Source organism: Rosa chinensis, chromosome 1 (genome assembly GCF_002994745.2).
Source record: "Rosa chinensis cultivar Old Blush chromosome 1, RchiOBHm-V2, whole genome shotgun sequence".
In the NCBI taxonomy this organism is placed as follows: Eukaryota; Viridiplantae; Streptophyta; class Magnoliopsida; order Rosales; family Rosaceae; genus Rosa; species Rosa chinensis.
Window position 1 is genome coordinate 65,729,051 of NC_037088.1, and position 16,204 is coordinate 65,745,254.

At 38.0% G+C, this 16,204-nt stretch overlaps 2 protein-coding genes across 2 annotated transcripts; both read right to left on the minus strand.

Moving 5' to 3' along the window:
• Positions 1–21: 21 nt before the first annotated feature.
• Positions 22–5,998, minus strand: LOC112182446 (ABC transporter C family member 10). Its single transcript, XM_024320943.2, has 12 exons — positions 5,859–5,998; positions 3,623–5,689; positions 3,172–3,492; positions 3,003–3,089; positions 2,259–2,846; positions 1,998–2,162; positions 1,595–1,889; positions 1,294–1,508; positions 906–1,211; positions 748–811; positions 429–668; positions 22–336 (listed from the first exon to the last, which is right to left on the minus strand). The coding sequence occupies exons 2-12, from the start codon at positions 5,648–5,650 to the stop codon at positions 224–226; spliced, it is 4,422 nt and encodes a 1,473-aa protein (XP_024176711.1). The 5' UTR covers positions 5,651–5,689; positions 5,859–5,998; the 3' UTR covers positions 22–223.
• A 1,033-nt stretch (positions 5,999–7,031) lies between these two features.
• Positions 7,032–13,849, minus strand: LOC112182455 (ABC transporter C family member 10). The gene is made up of 12 exons (XM_040512455.1): positions 13,556–13,849; positions 10,867–12,901; positions 10,401–10,721; positions 10,238–10,324; positions 9,452–10,039; positions 9,201–9,365; positions 8,795–9,089; positions 8,499–8,713; positions 8,113–8,418; positions 7,975–8,038; positions 7,657–7,896; positions 7,032–7,564 (listed from the first exon to the last, which is right to left on the minus strand). The coding sequence occupies exons 2-12, from the start codon at positions 12,889–12,891 to the stop codon at positions 7,452–7,454; spliced, it is 4,419 nt and encodes a 1,472-aa protein (XP_040368389.1). The 5' UTR covers positions 12,892–12,901; positions 13,556–13,849; the 3' UTR covers positions 7,032–7,451.
• Between the last annotated feature and the right edge of the window lie 2,355 nt (positions 13,850–16,204).

Here is a 16,204-nt window from a genome sequence, read left to right on the forward strand (position 1 = left end):
TTAATGTGATTCTGCAGGTCATCTCAGTCAGTATTCCTTTTATAACATAGGGAATGTGAATTTCACTACCCCAAAATTAACCAATTTCATAAGATTTAATTTAGGAATATGATCTTCCTAAATTAAATCCACCTTCTAACCATTGTGCTTTATTTCTATAGTTTACATTGATCATGCTTCCTGGTTCACTATTTTCATGGCTACATAAGAAAGATTGTTTCATTCAATGAGATTCTGCAGACTGGAGATGAGACCAGTACTCCTTGACAAGCTGCCCAAACAGCGAGCCTTCTCTATTCATCAACCTCATTGGCTCATCATACTCCACTATTTTTCCTGCAAAACAATGGAAAACATTTGCTTCATTAACACTAACGGATGCAAAGATATCGATTTTCTTAGATGAACATTAAACCGAATTAACTCACCATCACTAATGGCAAGAACCATTGTGCAATCCATCACAGTTGGTATCCTGTGAGCTACTGTAATTACTGTACAAGCTTCAAACTCAGTCCTTATAGTCTTCTGCAGGATCGTATCAGTTGCATTGTCGATGGATGCAGTTGCTTCATCAAGCACCAACACCTGACTTCTCCTTAGAAGAGCGCGCCCGAGGCAGAACAGTTGCCTTTGCCCCATGCTCCAGTTTGATCCATCATCCACAACTGAAAGAGAAGCTGATCATGATTTACAAAGAAAAGGTACACACCACATACTGATACTAATAGAACAACATAACCTTACCTAACGAGTCTAAGCCTTTTTCTTTCTCCTCAACCGCCTCTCGAAGCTGACACTTCCCAAGAACCTTCAAAATGCACACGATAAATCTCGGTTTAGTCCAAATAAACAACCGAAAAGCTATATTACAGAAAACAAGCATTACAGAACTTGATTCTCACCTCCCATATTTTCTGGTCTGAATGTTGAGATAAGGGGTCCAAATTGTATCTGACAGTGCCATTAAAGAGGGTAGGGTCTTGAGGTATTATTCCAAATCTTGACCTCAGATCATGAAGTCCTATAGTGGAGATGTCAATGCCATCGACTATGATCTTCCCTCCAGTTAGCTCGACCAGCCGAAATAAAGCACCGATGAGTGTAGACTTCCCACTGCCTGTCCGGCCAACAATACCAATCTTATGTCCTCCTTCAAAAACACAACTAATCCCTCGAAGAACAAGTGGTGTGTCATCCCTATATCTTATCTGTTTTGACATCAAATATGTCTCAGTAACCTTCTTCAACATAAACGATTGGTTTTGAATGCTAAAGACACTAGTAAATTACCTGCAAATTTTGTATCTCCACTTTTCCTACAACCGGCCAGTTGGCCGGTGGACGGTTTCCTTCTATTACTTCTGGGGCTTCGCTTGGAATGTGCATGTATTGATTTAGTCTTTCAACAGAAATGATGTAATTTGCTATAGTGCACTGGTTCTGAATTGAGTTGATCAAGGACACATTTAGTGATAGACCATAAGAAAGTGCCATCCCAATAAACCCTGCAGTAACATAGTCAATGCCAAAACTCTCAAAAAAGCAGTAGCTTAAGCTCCAGGCACTTCCAGAAAAATTTAGAGAAGCTTACCAGAGGTAAAGGTTCCATGAGGAAGCAAAACCATACAAAGTGCTGCAGAGGCAAGAACCGATGCACTGATTATCTCTAACCGTTGGATTAACCACTCATTTGCGGAAAAGCTGTGGAAATAAGGACTAGCATTTGTGTCAATGAGGTGAAAGCTCTTTGCTGAGAAGCGCTCTTCTTCACTGAATGCTCTAATGGTAACGGCTCCTGATACAGACTCGGCAAGATGGTTTGCTACAAAGGACTTAGTTGTTCCATTGATCCTCATCAACTCTTTTGCAGTGGAAAAGTAATATTTCTGAAAATAAGAAATGTCATGATGAATCATCTTCTATTCAGACAAAACAAATCGCTCTGGTCTTTTCAATTCAAATTCAAATTTAGATAACATATGAAAGAATCTCACCTGTAGCTGAATTGCGACATAGACCATTGGTATGGAGACAAACAAGACTTGCCAGGTAACAACAGTCAATACTCCAAGATTGCAATAGGCATTCATGGTAGCTCCACAAGCAAATACTATGCTGAATGGAATATCAAGATCTGTGATACTCAGATCAGATGAAACCTAAACATGAAACAATACAGTACATAAAGCTATTAGTATCTTTTATGCCTCATAGTCTATACTTCATAAACCACAGTTTCTATTTGAAATACATACACGACTAAGTATCCTTCCCAGAGGTGTTGAGTCATAGAATGACATGGGTGCACGAAAAAGGGAGTTTAGTAGTTGTGAGAACAACGACTTTGATGTCTCAAGACCCCCAACAACTGCTGCAAGGGATCTAAACAGAAAAATAAATGTTGCGGAGAATCCAATCGATAAGTAAACCACAAGCAACCGCAATGTGCTAATACTCGGATTATCAACATTAGCAGCCATCCAAGAGTTCTGTGCAATCTGACTCATAATAAAAGTGAAGTGGAGACAAACGGCAATTGAGAAGTACAAGAACCCTTTGTTCTGTTTCAGATACAGTATGTATGGCTTAAAACCTGTGTCTCCTGTTTCTCTCTCTTCTAGTTTAATCAATTGGTCACCTTTGTTTTCTTTTAATGGCTTCTCAACATAGCTCTTCTTAATCTCTCTAGATAATATTCCAGAATTTTGAGCAGAAGTGACATCTGAAAGCCTTTCGGAACCAGCAGTTTCTTTGTGTGCATTGACAAGGTCCTGGAATTCTTGGCTTAAAGCCAATAGATGCTGATAAGGAGCTGCTTGTAGGATCTCCCCATCCATCATCAACTGTTAACAAAATTCAATTTAAAATCATTGCATTCGCCAACATCTCTGCTAATGATAACATGCATGAATAACACAGAACATGCAGGACACGACTAGCCCTCAACAACTAATATATTGATTTTGCATACAAAAGATTTAGAGTTAGAGAAGACTGACCAAAACGAAATCAAATGCAGGCAGGAAATCAACTTGATGGGTCACAAGTAGTACTGTCTTGCCTGAAAGTGCTTCCATTACATATTCCTGCCAATGTACAAGTTAGCTTTCAGTATAAGCAATAAGTAAATCAAAGAAGGCACAGCCAAAGTTTGGAAAGTAAATTTACATTAAATAAGTTTGTGGCAGTATGCGCATCAACGGCACTGAATGGATCATCCAAGAGATATATATCAGCATCCTGATAGAGAGCGCGTGCAAGTTGGATCCGCTGCTTCTGACCTCCACTTAGATTCACCCCTCTCTCCCCTATTTCAGTAAGGTCATCATAGGGAAGCAGCTCAAGGTCCTTTACTAGTGAGCATCTCTCAAGAGTCTCTCGGTATCTCTGACTATCCATACAAGAACCAAAGAGAATATTTTCTTGTATAGTTCCTGACTGGATCCATGCTGTTTGAGAAACATAGGCAATCTTCCCATAAACTTGAATCTGAAAGTCAATAAAGAAAATGCTATGGTTATATTTACGTATATTGTTCTTTTTAAGGATATTGACAACTAGATTGACTCCATTTAGAAAGATTGATATGCTAACAGAACAGAGAAAAGTAGCAACTTACATTTCCTTGCACATTTGGAATTTCTCCAAGAATTGCAGCTAGAAGACTTGATTTTCCTGAGCCGACTTCACCACATATAGCCACCTTTTCACCAGGTCTAACCTCTAAATTTATATTTCTCAGTATGGACTTCGATAAATTCTCTTCCCATGAAAAATTAGCTGACTTAATTTCAATGGAGTTAGCTACATTCTTCATGTTGCACTTCCGGACATTTGAAGTTTGCAGCTCAGGTGCCTCAAGGAATTTCACAATACGACCAAATGCAACCTTGGCTTGAATGACAACCGCAAAAACATCAGGTATGGTTCGAATGGGGTCCTGAACAAGTCTCAAAGTTGAGATAAAAGTGAAAACGTTGTTCGCATGTAACGGAATTTTGAGAAAATAGCATGCCCCAAATGTTGCAGTAGAGACCAAAACAGGAGTTGACCAAAATAGATAAGTACTATATGCTCTTCTTAACAGCATTGCAGATAACCATTTGTGCTCCTCCTTCCTTAACTTTTCTATTGCCTTCTTGAAATGTGTTTCCCATGCATATAACTTTAAGACCTTCATGTTCACTAGAGCCTCAGAACTAGCCTTGAGCCTTTCATCTTGTGCCTTCATAAGCTTACTCTGGAACTTATGTTGTAGCTTAGCAACTGGAGCATTGCAAATCACACTCAAAAGTATCACCACCAAGGCTGCAAATGTAGCTAGGCCGACTGCACGGAAAAGAATTACCAAAGAAAAACAGAGCTGGACGCTAGTAGTCCAAGTCTGATGGAACCAAAATGGAAACTCTCCAATCCTATAAGCATCCACAGTAACATAATTCATGATCTCACCACCTGAGTGTGTCAACTTAGCAGCATTAGATAATGTCAATTGCTTTTTGTAAATGGCTGCTGTCAGCAAAGACCTAACTTTCAAACCAATAAGCCTGCACCTGAAGTACCACTGCCTTTGTGACAAGGATTCAATGGTTTTCGACACAAAAAGTGCTCCGGCTAACAGATAACCTTCGTGCTCGAAACTTTCATTTCCCTCCGCAACCAAAATGAAGGCATTGAGAAGCAAAGGACCAGCACAAATAGTGAGTATCTTCAGCAAAGCAAAGAAACCAGATAGTAAAATCTCCTTCCGGTGGCATAGGATTATAGTCTTTAATACTGATGGCTGGGAAGATGGCTCAATTTGTTTCTGCTTGCTCAGTTGCTCCAAGAACATCGAATAGCAACTTTCTGCTCTATCTTCCTTGCGCAACTTCGGTATATCTTCATCCTCCAGAGTTTTCTCCCTACCTCTCTTCATCAATGAATTTAACCACCAAAATGACATTTTACTTAACAATCCAGCTTTGCTAAATGGGGTTGCATGATCATTACCTTTACTAATACCATTGGACTCACCATTGAGAGGGGCATAAAGGCCATTGTCACTGATCTCATCACCATCTTCATACTTATACCCCTTGAAAACACATAGCAGCAACAATGCTGCTCCTGGGAAAGTCAGGATATCTAGTACTATCTTAAATGACATTTCATTTCTGAAAATGACAGCGAAGAGCGATAGAGCAAAGACAACTCCAGAGAACAAAAAAGCAAGGATGCACAACAGTCTTGAAGGTTGTCTTGGAAGTTGCTGCACCCTGATGCTTAGAGTTAAGCTCAAAACCAACCATGTGAAGCCTTGAAATAGACCAAGTAACCACCAATTCAAAGGCAAAGCTGTATGTGTATTCCTCAGCTTCTCTTCTAAATTCCAGGCTCCCAAGCACAAGTACACAAATCCAAGACCGCCATTGAAAATGGCCGAGACTATTTGCCAACTCGAAAAGCCTAGAAATCGTGCTGGAACATGAACTCTTTTTGATGACTTGATAAACATACTGAACAAGAGCACCACAAGAAGAACTATGTCTAGGAAAATTATCAAAGCGTGATTAATGCATGAAGAAGGATGAACCAGAAACCGAAAACTCAAACCCTCAGAACCTCCAGATTCCCCACAAAATCCACTCCATAAGTCCTCCATCATCCTTTTCAGTTACTATAGACCTCTAGTGCTCTTCTTACTCTGCATAGTATGCAACACAAGAAAATACACCAAAGAAAATTTGCATGACAAACTCAAAACTACCAAAACAACCCAGAAAGCATGAAAGCTTGTTATCAAAACTAAAACCAAAGAGCATCAAAGACAGTATCGTTTTATCATAATGAGTAGAGAAATGTCAAGAGCATACCAAAGAGAACTGGCCCAAGAGAACAGAAGGTCATCTCTCTTAGGCCACACAAAGCAGCAGTAGCAGCAGAAAGTCAGAAACTATGATTCTACTACGTAACCCAATTTATCACTCAGCAAACTCTCTGACCTCAACAGCTCTACCGCTCAGAAATTCAACCATCCGCTACAAATGAGGAAGAAAACCCAGATCAGTAACTTATTATAAAAAAAAGTTCCACAATACACACGTGAAAATGAGTTAAGATCCAGTCGGCATTTAAATACAAGAAAAACAAAACTTGCTTTTGTTTTGTACCAATAATTACAGCAACATGACAATATGGCAAAGCACTCAAAACGAATCAAACGACTTGACAATATGGTAATACACAAATAACACAACTAGTTGAGAAGTGGGTGTCCTTATTACCAGAAATGCCACTATTATGCTTCAGCTTGACAACCAAGTTTTCAGTAGTCAAAGAATTTACGTCTTGAACTAGTATTTTTTAATGAGAGAGAACAAATCCATCCCCCGGATTTATTAAAAAAGAAGAAAGAAAAAATGACTAACTAGAGAGGGGAGGACATGAAACCTAACTTGAAAGACTACTAGTAAATTTCTATGTAATTTAAGAAGAAATAAGAAGAAATGTGTGAGGGGACAATCATTTCACCAAACATGTGAGGGCCAATAACGAATCAAATTGTTGAAGAGGATCTCAGTTTTTTGGCTCATGCAAAACAATTAATTGTTATTGGGTCCAGAGGCTGATCGATCATGACACGGATTGGTGAATAGGGTCTGGGTTTGTGGCCATGCGTTGCTGTTTTAGTCATAAAGAGCTTGTACTCTAGTGAGTCGCCGATGTGGACAAAACTGGAAAGCGACGATGATCCGGGTCGGAATCACAAATGGCGTCATGGCCTACGTATGTCCCGGCATTTATACGTCATATTCTCTCTTTTCTCTGCAAATTATGTCTCGAAAATATGCAGGGTCTCAAATGATGTAATAGACAGAGTGGTTCGAGAAGCATTCACCGTGGTTAAAAACTTGTTCTAGTGAGGAGGTGCAACCTCAGTTTTGATAGAATGGAGTCTCTAATCACTTGCTTAATATATATGTTAGCTCAGTTAATTCACGCATAATACTTTCGATCAAGGGGGCATGATACTCGTATTATATTTGTAGGACTATGTAATGTTTCAAAAATACTTTTACATTTTTCATTCTTCATCATGGTTCTTGATACGTAAAATTAAATGATACAATACAATTCATCATGGATACACTATATACTGGAGATTACATTGTTTTTGGTGACTGATTATGAGCTGATATATAAGTGATTTGAGTTTCTAACTAGCAATGATCTCTGCTAAGAGCCGATTATTTGTCATCGGCCTTGTAGGAATGAGGTAGTGACTACTCGCAAGTCGCAACCTTCTTCAAACAACCCAGAATATGATCTCCTAATCCTCAGGTTGCTCGCCATTCCTCTCCCAGCCTCGCTTTTTCAATCGAGCAATTGCTGTTATAGTTTACATTGATCCTGCTTCCTGGTTTACCATATATAGCAGAAAGGGTCCATAAGAAATATTGTCGCGTTCAATGTGATTCTGCAGACTGAAGATGAGACCAGTATTCCTTGACAAGCTGCCCGAATAGTGAGCCTTCTCTTTTCATTAGGTTCATTGGCTCATCATACTCCACTATTTTCCCTGCAATGATTTACAACATTCGCAGTCGCTATCAGTAATAGGTAAATAGACATTGTGTTTCTTTAGCTGTGCATTAAACCAATGAAACTTACCGTCACTAATGGCAAGGACCATTGTGCAATCCATCACAGTCGGTATCCTGTGAGCTACTGTAATAACTGTACAATCTGCAAATTCAGTCCGTATAGTCTTCTGTAAAATCATATCAGTTGCATTGTCGATGGAAGCTGTTGCTTCATCAAGCACCAATACCCGACTTCTCCTCAAAAGAGCACGGCCCAAACAGAACAACTGCCTTTGCCCCATGCTCCAGTTTGATCCATCTTCCACAACTGAAGGAGGCAAATAGGTCATCACTTAATGTTGCTGATCACAATTTCAAAAGCAAAACTGATACACCAAAACCTTACCTAAAGAGTCTAAGCCGCCTTCTTTTTCTTGAACAGCCTCCCGAAGCTGACACTTCCCAAGAACCTTCAAAATTTCCTGATTAGAATAATCAACCAAGAAGGAATACAGAAAACAAGCAAAATAATTTTGAGTAATACCTCCCATATTTCATGGTCTTTATGTTGATATAAGGGATCCAAATTGTATCTCACAGTCCCATTGAAGAGAGTAGGGTCTTGAGGTATTATTCCAAATCTTGACCTCAGATCGTGAAGTCCTATAGTAGAGATGTCAATGCCATCGACTATAACCTTCCCTCCGGCTGGCTCTACCAGACGAAATAGAGCACCGATTAGTGTAGACTTCCCACTGCCTGTCCGGCCAACAATACCAATCTTATGTCCTCCTTCAAAAACACAACTGATCCCTCGAAGAACAAGTGGTGTGTCATCCCTATATCTTATCTGTTTTTACATCAAATAAGTCTCAGTAACCTTCGTCAACATAAACGATTGGTTTTCAATGCTAAAGACACCAGTTTTACCTGCAAATTTTGTATTTCCACTTTTCCTACAACAGGCCAGTTGGGAGGTGGACGGTTTCCCTCTATAACTTCAGGGGCTTCGCTTGGTACATGTGTGTATTGATTTAGTCTTTCAACCGAAATTATGTAATTTGCTATAGTGCACTGGTTTTGAATTGAATAGATCAATGACATGTTTAATGAAAGACCATAAGAAAGCGCCATTCCAATAAACCCTGCAGTTACGTAGCAATTTATATAAGAATAATAACTATAAGTCCAATCACTGGCTTCCAGAAAAATTTAGGAAAACTTACCAGAGCTAAAAGTTCCAGTTGGAAGCAAAACCATACAGAGTGCTGCAGAGGCGAGAACTGCTGCGCAAATTATTTCTAACCGTTGAATCAACCACTCATTTGCTGCAAAGCTATGAAAAAATGGGCTAGCATTTGTGTCAATGAGGTGAAAATTCTTTGCCAAGAAGCGCTCTTCTTCATTGAAAGCTCTTATTGTAATGGCGCCTGATACAGACTCTGCTAGATGATTTGCTACAAAAGACTTGGTTGTTCCATTGATCCTCATCAACTCCTTTGCAGTGGAAAAGTAATATTTCTGAAAGGAAGACATACTGTGTCATATAAAGAAGTTTCCACGAAAAAGAACATGCTTTGCTCCTTCAATTTCAAATTCCAACAAGATATAAAAGAAGCTCAAATAGCATACCTGTAGCTGAATTGCCAGAAAGACCATTGGTATGGAAACAAACAGGACTTGCCATGTAACAGCAGCTAGTACTCCAAGATTGGAGTAAGCATTTATGGTAGCTCCACAAGCAAAGACCAGGCTGAATGGAATATCAAGATCTACGATACTTAGATCAGATGAAACCTAAACAATCAAAATGCAGTACATAAAACAATTAGGTTCTTTTAAGTCCGCAGTCTATAATTAAAGTTCCTAGTTAAAATGCATACCCGACTTAGTATCCTTCCCAGAGGCGTTGAGTCATAGAAAGACATGGGTGCACGAAATAGAGAGTTTAGTAGCTGAGAAAATAAAGACTTTGATGCCTCAAGACCCAAAACAACTGTTAACAGAGATCTGAACAGCAAAATAAATGTTGCAGAAAATCCAATCGACAGGTAAACCACGATCAATTGCAATGAGCTAACATTGGGATTATCAACATTAGCAGCCATCCAAGAGTTCTGTGCTATCTGACTAATAACAAATGTCAGGTGTAAAAGAACAGCGGCTGAGAAGTACAAGACCCCTTTGTTCTGTCTCAGATACTGTTTGTATGGCCTCAAACCAGTGTCTCCTGTTTCTCTCTCTTCTATCTTAATCAACTGGTCACCTTTGTTTCCTTTCAATTTCTTCTCTACATAAGCCTTCTTAATCTCTCTGGATGATGTTCCAGAATTTTGGACAGAAGGGACATCTGCAAGCCTTTCAGAACCAGCAGTTTCTTTGTGTGCATTGACAAGGTCCTGAAACTCTTGGCTCGAGGCCAATAACTGATAATAAGGAGCTGCTTCAAGGATTTCCCCATCCAACATCAACTGTGAACAATATTTAACATGAAATTATTGTCTTGGACCAATAGCTTCTACTAATCGTAATCTTCAACAAATTAAACATAGAACAAAAAATGACTAGCCTTTGACGATATATAAATTTCAATTAAATTGATTCAAGCATAAGAGTAATAGATTTTAGAGAAAAATAGCTTGGATTTGAAATTAGAGTATTAGACTAACCAAGACTGAATCAAATGCAGGCAGGAAATCAACTTGATGGGTCACAAGTAAGACTGTCTTCCCTGAAAGTGCTTCCATAACATATTCCTGCCAATGTGAAAGTTAGCTTTCACCAAAAGCCAGAAGTACTTAATCAAAAGGGAAAGTGACAAGGTGTAGTTACATTAAATAGGTTAGTAGCAGTATGTGCATCAACAGCACTAAATGGATCATCCAAGAGATATATGTCAGCATTCTGATAGAGAGCACGAGCAAGTTGAATCCGCTGCTTCTGACCACCACTTAGATTGACCCCTCTCTCCCCTATTTCAGTGAGATCACCATAGGGCAGTAACTCAAGGTCCTTTACAAGTGAACATCTCTCAAGTGTTTCTCGGTATCTTTCACTATCCATAGCAGAACCAAATATAATATTCTCCTGTATTGTCCCTGTCTGGATCCATGCTGTTTGAGAAACATATGCAATCCTCCCAAAAACTTGAATCTGAAAGTCAATAAAGAGTACTTTACAATGTTTATCTATTTTTCAAGAAAATAAAAGACTAGATTGACTGCATTCAGAGATGTCACTGTGATAATAGAATACAAGCCTGTGGGAATTGCAAAGGGAAAGAAATATAGCAACTTACAGTTCCTTCAACATTTGGAATTTCTCCGAGAATTGCAGCTAGGAGGCTTGATTTTCCTGAGCCAACTTCTCCACATATAGCCACCTTCTGACCAGGGCTAACCTCTAAATTTATATTTCTCAGTGTGGCCTTTGATAAATTATCCCATGAAAAACTAGCTGACTTAATAACAATGGAATGTGCTACATTCTTCATGTTGCACTTCCTGACATTTGAAGAGTGCAGCTCTGGTGCCTCAAGGAATTTCACAATACGCTCAAATGCAACCTTGGCTTGAATGACAACCCCAATAACCTCAGGTATAGATCGAATGGGGTCCTGAACAAGGCGCAAAGTTGCAACGAAAGTGAAAACGTTGTTTGCATGCAATGGAATTCCGAGAAAATAGCATGCCCCAAATGTTGCAGCAGAGACCAAAACAGGAGATGACCAAAAGAGATAGGTGTTATATGCTTTCCTTAGCTGTACAGCAGATAACCATTTATGCTCCTCCTTCCTCAATTTCTCTATTGCATTCTTGAAATGGGTTTCCCATGCATACAGTTTTAGTACCTTCATGTTTATAAGAGCTTCTGAACATGCCTTGAGTCTTTCATCTTGTGCCACCATAAGCTTACTTTGAAACCTATGTTGTAACTTAGCAAGTGGAGCATTACAAACAACAGTCAAAACTATCACCACCAATGATGCAAATGTGGCTAGGCCGACTGCACGGAAAAGAATCACCAAAGCAAAACAAAGCTGGAGGCTAGTTGTCCAAGTCTGATGGAACCAAAATGGGAATTCTCCAATCCTATAAGCATCCACGGTAACATAATTCATGATTTCACCACCAGAGTGTGTCAACTTAGCAGCATTAGATAATCTCAATTGCTTCTTGTAAATGGCTGCTGATAGCAAAGACCTAATTTTCAAACCAATAAGCCTGCATCTTAAGTACCACTGCCTTTGTGAGAAAGATTCAATGGTCTTTGAAAAGAAAAGTGTTATGGCTAACACGTAACCTTCATATTTGAAACTTTCATTTCCCTCAGCAACCAAAATAAAGGCATTGAGAAGCAAAGGACCTGCAGAGAGAGTGACTATCTTAAGTAAAGCAAAGAAGCCAGATAGTAAAATCTCCTTCCAGTGGCATATGATTATCGTCTTCAACACTGATGGTTGGGAAGATGGATCAATTTCTTTCTGCTTGCTCAGTTGCTCCAAGAACAGCAGATAACAGCTTTCTGCTTGATCTTCCTCACGCAACTTTGGTATGTCTTCGTCCTCAAGTGTTTTCTCTCTACCCTTTTTCATCAATGAATTCAGCCACCAAAGTGACATTTTACTAAAAAATCCAGCTTTGGCAAATGGAGTAACATGATCTTCACCTTTACTAGTGACATTGGACTCACCATAAAGAGGAGCATAAAGGCCATTTCCATTGAGGCTCTCATCACCCTCTTCATGTATATAACCCTTATAAACACAGAACAGCAACAATGCTGCTCCTGGAAAAGATAGGATATCTAGAACTATCTTCACAGATATTTCTTTTCCAAAAATGGCTGCAAAGAGCGATAGAGCACAGACAATTCCAGAAAACAGGAATGCAAGGATAGACAACAGTCTCGAAGGTTGCCTTGCAAGGAGTTTTCCCCTGATGCTCAGACTCAAACTCACCAACAGCCATGTTATCCCTTGAAACAAAGTAAGTAACCACCAATTCAAAGGCAAAGCAGATCCTGAATCCCTCAGCTTCTGTACTAAAATCCAGGTTCCCAAGCACAAGTACACAAATCCAAGACAGCCATTGACAATGGCAGACACTATTTGCAAACTGGAAAAGCCTCGAAACCGGGCTGGAATGTGAGCTGATTTGGATGATGATGACTTATGAAACATAGTGAACAAGAGCAATACTAACAGAACTATGTCCAAGCAAATTATCAACAAGTGATTGGTGCATGAAGAAGGATGGCCCAGAAAGTCAAAATTGGAAGGAGCAGATTCCCCACAATACAGAACCCACAAATCCTCCATCATCCTTCTAATCCTGTAAGAAGACATGCAATTAAAGAAGAAAAGTAAGAAAATTTGCCTTAACAAACATATAATAACCCAAGAACCCCAGAGATAAGCTTTTTGCCTTTTTGGGTGGGAATTGAAAAGGCCAAACAAAAGCGATGAACTTTACAGATGAGGCATAAAACTAGATTGTTTATCATAATTACAACCCAAAAAAAAAAAACAGAAACACATTAGCTTTATATCAAAATAAGCTAAAAAAAATAATAAAGGGTATGCACCTGAATAAGAACCAGAAGCTCAACTAGTTCAAAACTTCAAACAAAGCAACAGAAGCAGAAACTATGATCCTACAAAGCAACCCAATTCATCACTCAGCAATGTTGAAGCTGAGAAATTCAACCATACTAATGAATGTGAAAGAAAGAAAGAAACAGAGATGGGCAAGTTATAAGCAGCCCCACATTACACACGAAGCTTAAATCAAATATCCCATACGGCGTTTCTTTCGTTTAAAATAAGAGAAAGAAAACAATCTCGTTTTTGTTCTGCACCAATAAACAACAACAATGAATAAAACAGAGGCTAGCATTCAAAGCAAGACCAACTACTTTATACACAGCGTATAATATAATAAAGAAGAAGCAATAGTAATAAAAAATTGGGTGTGCTTGGGACTAACCAGGAATCCCAAGATACCCGAAGCCTTCACCAACCAAATCTTTCTTTGGAAACAGAGGAATGTAGAATATCTGTAATCTTTGTTCCTTCTTTTTTTTCTTGTCTGGGTTTGTTTGTTTTAATTTCTAAGACAATGAAGGTTGATGAAGGTGATGAAGTTTCATTCTCTTTGGTGGTTTGAAGAGAACAGAGAGACTAGGTGAGAGTATTTGACCCGACTGGAACAGAGGACGAGGTTGAAAGCGATGAAGATCGTAGTCGGAATCAGATGGCGTCATGGCTCACGTCTCTCTCTTCTCTTCTATATTTGCAGCCCCGCAGGTTTTACTGTGTACCTTCCAATGGGGCAAATCAGGTGCCCACGTGTTATAAATGAAAGAGGACAATTATTGGAAAAGAAAACCGCATTTTCTCTAATTCTCTTTCCTCTTTCCGAAAGTTTAATACATAGCGGGAACTAAGTTAATGATTCACACGATTCAAAAGTATTGATACTCTAAAATATTATGAAATACCTTGTAATATTTCTCATTTTAAGTTATGGCAAACAGAATTGATGCTTGGGGCCGGAGGCTGACTTAAAGCTGTCAAAAGTTAGCGAGTGGAGATGAAGATTTTTTTTGCAGAGGAAGGACCGAAGGAGAGTTAGTGGATATGGTGAGAATGTTTTTTACTACAGTTGGGATTCGAAACCTTTCTCATGTTCCTCGAGTAGCTAATTGTGCGTCTCATGTCATTGCTGATTTTGTAGCTTGATTGAATGAGTGTCATAATTGGCTTGAGATTGGTCCCGATTAATTCATGGATTGCATCAATCATCACAGCTATCAGGGGCGGAGCCAGAAACATAGGGTTACTGGGGCACAAAAATAAAATAATAAGATCAAAATATAAAAAAAATCTTGAAAAATAACAAGAAATTTGTGATTGAGTTGAGAGTCGATACATGTTGCAACTATGCTTTTCTATTTTAGGAGATTTTCTAAATCACCAAAAAGTAACACCGAGTGACAAAGCTAGAATTTCATCCTAGGTAAGGACCTTTAGAAATTGAGAAGAAAAAATTTAGAACTCGAATTATATATAAGAATTTTTAATGAAAATTCCGATTAAAAAAAATTGATAGAAATATTATAATCTAGTACTGAGATTAATTTAAGATAAGAATATTGTTAAAATTATGTCTAGCAAGCCACATGAAAAAAATAGTAATAGAAAAAAATAGTAATAGTAATAATAATTAGTGCTGCAAGCTAGAATTAAACCTTGGAAAAAATCTAAATAAAAAATTCTGCAATTAGCCTGATTTGAACCCCGGACCTGTAATATAACTGTAGCATGGCAGACCACTGCACTATTCAAACCATCTGTGCTACCTGATCACTTAATTATATATATCTATCTGAAAGTTTACTAGAGCACGGGACCCAGTGTGCCCCACCACTGACAGCTATAATTGGTAGTTGAAGCTAGGGATCTTTTCTCCACTACTGATTTTTTTTCATATTTTATAATCGTTCGGTCTATTAAATAAAAGTTGTTTCTCATTCTCAAACAATAAAAAAAAAATAGAATCGATGCTTTTAAACATGGTATAGATTAGTAACTTTATCAGAAATATCATCTGTTGATTTGAATATCGCGAGAAGCAGATTTTATACATGCTGTTTGTTTTTAGTTTTCTAACTTTGTATAGAATCATAATACCAAATTTATAATTATATTTTCTTGAAAAGCTGTACCATTAGTGTGCATGTGGAAAGTGAGCAAACCATATGTCACACCGTTATCATTTTGAGCCCAAGATAGATATAAAGAAGATGTACGTGGGCACATGTCTTCATCATATTATATAGTAAGGGCCCGGTCCAACTGCACTTCCCAAAACAGAAAAATAACTTGTGGGGCATACATTGTCGTTTAATTATTTTATGATGAAAACTTAATGATTATAGTTACTTCTATTTTTGTTTAAATTTGAGGGTCACTATTAGCCAAATGAGCAACACCGACAGATTTTTAACATATATACTTTTACACTGATAAAAGATCAATAAATTTTAAATTTGTAGATAATTAGATACAGTGTCATCAAAAAAAGTAGTTAGATATAAACATTTGTATGAACTGAATTACTTAGTCGTACATAAAAACATGCTCACACTATTAATCACTGAAATAAGTGTGGCAAGATCTTCTCACAAATTTCTATATGTACCAAAAATTTTGATTTTTATTGATATATATATATATATTATATAAATTATTTATACACAGATATCTGTCAAAAATAACAAAATTATAATTTGAAAAATAATTTTTATTCACACAGTCATCTCTAACAATAACTTTTCACGCTGTCATACATGTGAATGTGACAATAACACTAATAATCTATGAAATTTTACACAATAATCTGTAATAATCAATACTTTCCCATAAACATTTTGATAGATGGATGGATGTGACAAAAAGCAAACACCTTTGCATCTCACTTTTCAAGTTCAATGAATGAAAAAAAAAAAAAAATTAGGGTAATCAAGGAGGAGTAATGGGATATATCAACCTCAGTGGATCAACTAGCTTTCTTCTTAGTAATTTTAATGAGAGAAAATATTCACTGCTGACGTGTACTTACATCAATAGAAAT

Excerpts from the sequence above, each read along its gene's own strand:
- LOC112182455 (XM_040512455.1), bottom strand. The coding sequence starts at position 12,891 with ATGATGGAGGATTTGTGGGTTCTGTATTGTGGGGAATCTGCTCCTTCC. Across the intron at positions 10,040-10,237 it reads CTGCATTTGATTCAGTCTTG|TTGATGTTGGATGGGGAAAT; the intron begins GTTAGTCTAATA and ends TATTGTTCACAG. Across the intron at positions 7,897-7,974 it reads AGGCGGCTTAGACTCTTTAG|TTGTGGAAGATGGATCAAAC; the intron begins GTAAGGTTTTGG and ends TGCCTCCTTCAG.
- LOC112182446 (XM_024320943.2), bottom strand. The coding sequence starts at position 5,650 with ATGATGGAGGACTTATGGAGTGGATTTTGTGGGGAATCTGGAGGTTCT. Across the intron at positions 3,493-3,622 it reads TTCCAAATGTGCAAGGAAAT|ATTCAAGTTTATGGGAAGAT; the intron begins GTAAGTTGCTAC and ends ATTGACTTTCAG. Across the intron at positions 2,163-2,258 it reads TGGGAAGGATACTTAGTCGT|GTTTCATCTGATCTGAGTAT; the intron begins GTATGTATTTCA and ends TTTCATGTTTAG.